We start from the raw sequence: 8226 nt of genomic DNA, 5'->3' as shown, positions 1-8226 counted from the left end.
CTGAAAGAAGAATAAAATGCTCAACTGGCTGGAAACTGACATTTAGACATATTCAGACAAGAAGTGTACAGTAATTTCAATCACTAATAATAATTAGCTGTTGAAAACAACATGTCAGAAGCTGGGATTGACTTTCCATCACTGAAATTTTGGAAAATTAGTGCATTCTGAAAAAACTGCTCAAGATTCAATAAAAATGGATTCAGTGTGCAGCTTTTGGTATTGTGGCAAGATACCAAATTAAACCACAGCTCCAAGACCTGCTTTGAGTTTGGGGGTAAATGCTATTCTCTTTGTTCCTTCTCATTGTACTTCCACTCCCCACACCATCATCCTTTACTTTTATCTTACTGATGTTCACTCCCACAACTTCTTACAGATACTGCTGAGTGACTGCATGGAGATGCCTACCAGGGTGTGTGTGGGTGGTTAGAAATGGTTTGAGCAGCCTCAAGGAGGAAGTGTTAGCGTGAAGCTGAATGAGGGAAGGATGGTAGGATGAGGGGGGGTTCAGAGATCCTTGCTCTTGCTGAGTTCCTTAAAACTGCCCTTGCTTGGGTTTTATTCTGGTGGCCATCAGAATGTCAAAATTATTTTTTCTGTCTTGAGAAGGAAAACAACTAAGTCCTGTATTGACAGAAACAAATGCAGTGTACGTTTCAGATGTATTGAAGCAAGAGTAGTTAGCTGTTAATATAAAAGGTCATAGGAGCCTTTTACACTAAGGAAAAAAATTCTGAAGAAAGTTAGCTATGTTGGAGGAGTAGCTTCTTAAACTATGTTCTCAGAGTTAAGGGTTTTTTTTTATTTAATAATTGTTTAGACTTATGAATGGGGGTAGGTTTTTTTTTTTTTGTTGTTTTGGATTGGACTCTCCTATCATGCTGTGTCATGAGAGGTGTGTTTGTGTGCTATGAAGTAGAGTATTTTCTTAACCATTTGGTTGTTGTTGTTTTTTTCGTGACTATTTTACTCAAGAAAAAACAAATAGGCTTAACAGAAAACAGTTCCAGATGAGTATTTTCTTTGGTCTTGGTTCTTTTTACATTACCTAACAAATTACTGATGAAAGGAAGTCCTCTTTCCCCTTCACCTCTCCTGATCCTGATGTTTTTCTTGTTCCTCCCAAGACCATCAGTCCTAGAGTCCCATATGTGGACTCCTGCCCTGAAAATTCTCCTGCCTGTCCCCTTGTTGCCTCCTTCCTCTAGTTCCCATTCGTCCAGCATCTCCTTCCACTCCATACCCTCACAGGTTTCTTTTACCTCTCCCACCAGCTCTTCTGCTGCTATCTGTGCTACCTGTTTGTATGTTGTACCAGAAGTGACACATTAAACACCACAGCCCTGTATTGGGGCAGGGAGAACACAGGGAGGCACTCGCTGTAAAGAGGTTGAGTTTTGAGACTGGAGGCTGAAGAACTATTTTAGCTATAAGGATCTGATAGGGACTAAGTAGGACCTATGAAAGTAGTGAAGTCTCCTAATTTAAGAAGAGTTCTTCAGCTGGCTCTGAATTTCTATGTTCTTCATCTTTTTTTCCTCAGCTTTTTACTTCTGTGCGAGTCACTTGTTCTTCTCAACACTTAAGTGCTTGCAAGTACAGTATGCCTGTAGGAACACATACTGGGCTTTGACTGTTCTTCATGGATATGTGGTGTATAATGATCTGCTTTTAATTAGCAGTGATTCCATCTGAGTGAAACAGCATTGAACCATGGTTTATTCTTTTCAGGGTTTCAAACTATGACATCTTCTGGTATACACACAACCTTTTCTTTGTCTTCTATATGCTGCTGATGCTGCATGTTTCTGGGTAAGTAAATGGAAAACACTATCCCTTTTCCTGTAGCACAACCAGAAAGAGCAGTTCCCTTGATAACTTCCTTTCCCGAGCTCAGTTGTGCACAGTGGGCCAACTTCTTAAGATGCTGTGCACTTCAGTTTTTCAACAGGTTATTATTTAAATAATGATAAGACCATAGCTTGGGGAATTGTGTGTTACTACAGCCAGCTAGCACAAACTTCTTCACTTTCAAGTTTATTCCTTGTCTATTTTACTAGTTTCTAGTGGAAAATCAAGAAAACATTATTATTTCTTTTCTGCCCCCTCGTACCTGGCTGCTGAGAGAAGGATGTAAAATAGAGTTGCTCATCCCTTTCTTTAACCTCTCTACCTTCCATTTTGACTCTTAAGGAGAGGGAAGGAATGTCATCTCCCTAATTATCTCTTTCTTATTCCTGTGATACAAAATTTACTAGTTTTTCTTCTTGTTTTCACAAACATGAGACAAGTGTTTGTGTGCCATGAAGCTGATGGTCAGGTCTGTGTCTGGCACAAACCCAGCTCTACTGCAAGGTAAAGCAGTGTCCACAAGTTACAGTGTGTGCAAATCTGGTCCATCAACATCTCTGAAGCTTCCCTTGTGGATGTAGGTGCAGAGGTTGGTATGGAAGAGGGAAGGTGTATTTGAGCAAGGATTATTCCTCCACGTTATCAAACATCTGCTGAAACGTGGGGTGCTGGAATGTCTGTATGACACTGAGCACCACTGCTTCAAGTAAACAGTGAAAGGTAATTAGGCCTAGCAAGATCATGGTGGGAATATGTTGTTAAACAAAACAAACACAGCTTGAGATGTGGTGAATTGAAATAATTAATTCAAAACAATTGGAAGTCCTGGACACAATTCCAGTTCTCTGTGGGTGTTTTTTCTTGTGGTTTTTTGTGGGACTTTTTTTTTCTTTTTTTTCTTTTTTTCTTTTTTCCCCATGGCATAGCTCTTGTTCATCGCTGGGGAAGATGGATGTAACCTGTTCTCCCCATCCCGGAGCAAGATGAACTTTTGCTAAATTATTCTTGACAGGTGTTTGTCTAACTTCTTGAAAACATCTGGTGACTGAGGTCCTCTAACCTCCCTAGGCAATCTGTTCCAGTGGTTGTCTTTGGAATATTTTTCATATCCAGTTTAATTAATCTCCTTCATTGTATTATCCTTTGACCACTGTCTTCTTAACCATGTTGCTGCTCCACAAAGGAAGAAGTCTAGCTGGAGAAGTTTGCAAACCAAGGCTGCAGGGATACACCAAGCGTAGCGTTAAACAGGCATCTTATACACAGCCTCCTTAATAGGGAATTGGAAAGTCGTTCAGTGCAAATCTAAGGAACTGAGTGTCAGTTAAAAGTGGGAGAAGAATGAGTCATGGAGAGTGGGAGTCAGTTCAAGTTAAGATGCCTAAATGTAGGTCTCTACATGTTTTCTAAGTGTCTTTCTCCCATTATAGTCTAATGAGTTCTAATAAATACAGTCAATGGAGCCACGAGAATGCTTCAGCTAACCTGCTGCTACGAAGATCTACCTTCAAGTGAGCTGGATTGATTTCTGGGCTCTGTTGGTGATATTGAGTAGAAAAATCTCTTCTGAGAGCAAAGGAAGCTTAGACACCCACGCTTAGGTGCCCAAATGACTCCTACATGGCATGTCTTAGAGATTTTCAGGCACACGGCCAGTTACTCTACAGAGCAAGGCATTTCCTGCGGCTGGGCTGTGCAGGCAGATTGGGTGAGGATTTACCTGTCTTGGGAGTCTCTCCTTTTGAGCATTTCCACAGTATCCCTGGATTCTTATTTTGTTTCAAACTGTTATAGGTATATTCTTATAGTATCCTCTTCTTCAGGGTAGCCAAGCACTTCTCAGCAGTATATAAAGTGACATGATTCATCTGTCATATGTTATTGGTTTGTTCTTTCATCCCTCCCCTAAGGGACAGGAGAATCTTTCAGGGAATTATCCATAAAGACTTTTATTGCTCTTGTACTTCTTGCAACGCAGCTTTCAAATATTTTAGTGGCTTAAGGCTTGGTGCACATCTACATTAATTTATCTATATTTTAAGCCAGTAATAGCAACAAGAAAAAGTAGTTCATGTAAAAACAGAAGGTTGATGTTTCTAGTACCAATATGAGGAGCTACAAAACATCTGAAACATCTGGAGCCAGATCCTCAGCTGATCCAGATTTGGTATTACCATGGAGTTAAGTGGGTAATACTGGTTCATAGGAGCTGAAAATAAGAGTCAATAGAGTTACCCGAGGATTTATCTTCCAAAGGGTAAAAAATCTTAAGATTCCACACACACATTGACCTTTAGAACACCTCTCAAGCAACTCATCTTGAGTTGAGCAGCTGAAGATGGATGAGGAGATAGGAGTGGTGTAGTTCTGTATAAAAGCATTGAGAACCATTGACCTGAAACTTATAAAAATCTCAAGAAATAGTGGTATATATTTTACAACTCTAGCCAGAAATGAATGTTATCTCTATTTTGGGGGTGGAAAATAGGCGCAGAGGTTAAGGTATCCCTGTGCAAATAGACTGAATTCTGTGTTGCTCAGCCAGTAGGACGCTTTCATATGACTTGCCCTTTTTGTCTATCCCATTTTTGTTTGCGGAAGATGTCTGTCTGCTTCTTACTGACAAACGCATATTGATTTTTATGTATTCAAGTACCATATACATATGTGAGGATATACCTTATGCTCCTTAAGAGTTGTGCAGAACTCAACCTTTCAGGGAACTGATCTTGGATATGTAATACAACTTGCCTCGCCTTGACAGCTTCAGAAATGGGAGTCATTGCAGCTGCTGTTAACAGGCAGCTTTGTCATCCCAGTTTGCCACTCAGTTAGCGTGTTTGTAATAGTTTAAACAAAGTAGAGATCACTGGAGGGGATGCTCATGTTTGCAGTTCAGCTATTCATGTCTCAAGGAAAACTCTGAATCCTCTTTTGGGATGTTCTGAGAACAGAGAAGCTGTGAGAGCAGCTGGCAGGCGTGTACACAAGGTTGATTGAAAAAATATCTCATGTGCTGTAGCTTCCAGCTAAATCCCTGAGGCACCATAATATTTATGGAGCAGGGAACCAGGATAATGCTAGGGGTATCTGTCACTTTGCAAATATGCAATGACCAACAGTGATGCCAGATGCAAGTGATAGGCATGATCAGACAATAAATACAGCCAGAAGCATGGGTGTAGGCACACAGACACTTCCCAAGTGATTCTCCCAGGGTTGGATGTGGAGTTTAGAGTGAGCAGGTTTAACTTCCAAGCTGTACATTATTCACTGGACCATGCGGGAAGATTTTTACTAGCTGTCAGGACTACATTTCAGTAGGGAAGATTGCCAGTAGCCTGTCGGAGCCCATTTAAGTTGGGAATATTGCAGATGTCTACTTCTATCTTTTTTGTCAATTAAACTCTGTCACCGCTGCTGCTGCTGTGTGTGGATATTTGGGAGAGGATGGGGGGAGCATAGGTCCTTATGTTTGATCCTATACTTGACATGAGCCTTCACTACATGGCCTGATGCTCAGAGGGCATGTCTCACCAGGTGTTGTGTCCGTGTGCCTTATTTCCCACCCATCACAATCCTATATAGCTGTCATTTTTTTTTTTTTTTTTTTTTTTAAATATTCCTCCCTGTGGTTTTACTGCCATCAAATCCAGATTTGGAGGCAAGTAGTACTTCTGAGGAATTTTATTACTAGTATTGTCAGTTCTGCCTGTTTTCAATGATTCATTCATGTGCTGAGATACTCCAGTGTCTCAGGTTTCCACTTCTCTCTTCATAGTTTCTAGCTGCAGCTGCGAAGCTCTCACTTCATTTCACTATAAATTTAACTTAGTTTAAAAAACAAGCATGAACTGCACAAAATAATTTACAAGAAAGGTTCCTTGGCTATCATGCAGGACTTTCTTTTTTTTTTTCTTTCTTTTCACAAGATGATGTTCAAAGGAGCAAATTTTACTGTTGTGTGCAAACCTGATAACCACCAAGTAGTGGGAACATTCCTGGAGTTTATGATTTGGCAACTTAGCCCACTTCTGCTACAGATTGCTTTAAAAAATGGGGCTTACTGACTGTAGGGAGGATGAGTGAAAACAGCCTGGCTGTGATTGAACAGGAAATGCGATTATTTAATTTTTTTTCAAGGCTCCCACAATATCTCCCCCTTTCAAGCAGTATTAAGCTTGAGGCTGTTCAATGTGGGAATGCCAAGTGAACTGGAAAAGTTAAACCTTGCCTCTAGTGACAGAGGGCTCTATTGTTGCAAAGCTTCAATCTCACTGAAAGTTCTGAAAGCAAACAGAATAAAAATTCTTACAGAAGATGAGCCTTGTGACTGCTTTCTAAAACCCTGTCTGAATTAAGATAAGTTACTTGGTTTTGACTGCTGCTTCAGTGTCTTTGATATTTTTATTTTCCTATAGGGGAGTGCTCAAGTATCAGACCAACTTAGAGGAACACCCTCCTGGTTGCTTTAATCCTAACAAAACACTGCAAGAGAATATGACGGATTCAAAAGCTTTTGAAGAGATGTTTCCTGACTATACTACTGAGCCTTTCCCAGAGGACTTATCAGTACCAGAACCCTTTGTACAAAATAACTTTATGAGAATTTGTTCCGAGGAACCCAAGTTCCAGTCACACTTCCCAGAGGTCTGTATGATCCGACGTTTCAGGTATTACAAGCCATGCCAAGTCTTTCAGTCAGCCATAACCACTAATTACTGCTTTTCCAGACCAGATGTTTTAATAATGGAAAATATTATTAAAACCTTTTCAGGCATTCAAAGATTTGGTGGGAAAAAAACAATCTGTATTAAACCTTGAAGTACATTACAATGTGGTGCATAGAATAGGGTGGAAAAATGTCAAGAGATTGGCTGTAATGTTGTTTTTACTATGACACAGTAAGAGATGTAAGTAAGAGATGTCTTGCTGTAAATGTGATTTTAAATTATGGCATAGCACTTCAGAGCAAACATTTATATAACGTATTCATAAGGTCCTTTTATAAGCATTGTGTGGCAGTAGTTAATTGAAATAATCAAACCCCATTTATTATCTTTTTTTACCATGCAGATGCAAGTTCAGATACTTATTTCTGGGTTGCAGTTGGTTGTAGTTTGGCTTTGAAAAGCCTGTTTGTAGACAGGCTTGTTTTATGTGTGGCATGGGTAAATGAGTATGATGACAGTAGGGAAAAAAAAGCCTTTTCGTTTTCTGTTTTCCATTTTCCTTTTGTTTCTTTATGTTTTGTAGCAGCAGCTTTTTCTTCATCCAAATTTTCTCTTTTGAGAAAAGATGAGCTGGCCTGTATTGGCAAGTAGGCTGAGGAAGTTTGGGAATATGGAGTTCACAAGTCCAAGGCCCACTTTTCAAGGTGGTCCCATAACAGACCTCACAGGATTTTATCTTTATTATTATCTTTGTTTTCTGTAGAACACATCTGTCCCTTACTAGCTACAGGGGAAACCCATTTTACTGTGGAGCATGTAATAAGAAACAATCAATTCTACATTGAAGTCCTCCAACAGAGTTATTTGGATTTGTATTTTTTTGTGGTAATAATCCTGAATTAAAAGCATCAATGTATATCTGTCTCCATATAGACCCACGGGACATCAAACAGTCTTCTTGGGGGCTTAAGATGCCTACTTCAGAACCATTTATGGGAAAGAGCAGAGCTGTGGAAAGACATGGCCACTCAGTGTTCTCCTGGCAGCTTGTAACATAATTTAGGACTTTCTTTTATTTGGAAGTATTTTATGCACTTAGCAATAGTAAGTCTAAAAAAAGGAAAGCCTTAGGTCTTGTGAGCTACTGAAGTTTTTAAGGCCAGAAGTGCTTGAGGGAATTAAATACTCTGATAGTTGCAAGAGATGCTGATGTGTAACTTCAAAAATTGGGAAGGGAAGATGGCTGAGGGTTGAGAGCACTTCAGTGTCATGGCTTGAAAAACTGAGCAGATGTGGAATTAGTGGTTAGCTCTGCCATAAGCTGTTAGTAATTGACTTGTAGGATGGGATTTAGCTGAGCAGCTGCAAATGTCTCCATCTGAGGTAATCACTCAGGGCTCCCCATATAATCAGTGCAGAGAAATGGGCATTTCCAGGGCATTATTTGTATAGCGTACACATCCTCCACAGAGGCAAAGGAATCCTGATTGATTCAAAAGTGCCCATTTCTCTCCCCTGTCTATGATTTTACACCAGCTTAATATAAGCATAAATTCTGTAGCACAAGAATGGTTCTTTCTTAGTTTTTTGCTTTTACCTGACATCATTAAAAGAAGGTAATATTCAAATAATATTGCAAGTCAGACAAGTGTTTTTCCATTAAGGTTAACCAGTTTTACAGCACTCTGGTCTCCTAGGT

General features: G+C 39.8%; 1 protein-coding gene across 1 annotated transcript in view; it reads left to right on the top strand.

Annotated features, from left to right (window-relative positions):
• The window catches only part of LOC104530046 (NADPH oxidase 4), a gene marked incomplete at its 3' end in the record, with an annotated part of 30125 nt that overhangs the window by 21181 nt on the left and 718 nt on the right, over window positions 1–8226 (top strand). Inside the window, exons 7-8 of the mRNA XM_010174518.2 lie at window positions 1735–1815; window positions 6276–6504. Coding sequence (XP_010172820.1) covers window positions 1735–1815; window positions 6276–6504 — 310 coding nt within the window. The remainder of the gene's footprint in view (window positions 1–1734; window positions 1816–6275; window positions 6505–8226) is intronic.

Source organism: Antrostomus carolinensis, unplaced genomic scaffold (assembly GCF_000700745.2).
Source record: "Antrostomus carolinensis isolate BGI_N321 unplaced genomic scaffold, ASM70074v2 scaffold23568, whole genome shotgun sequence".
Lineage (NCBI taxonomy): Eukaryota > Metazoa > Chordata > Aves > Caprimulgiformes > Caprimulgidae > Antrostomus > Antrostomus carolinensis.
The sequence above is the reverse complement of the archived record's forward strand: the minus strand, read 5'-3'. Positions and strand labels throughout refer to the sequence as shown.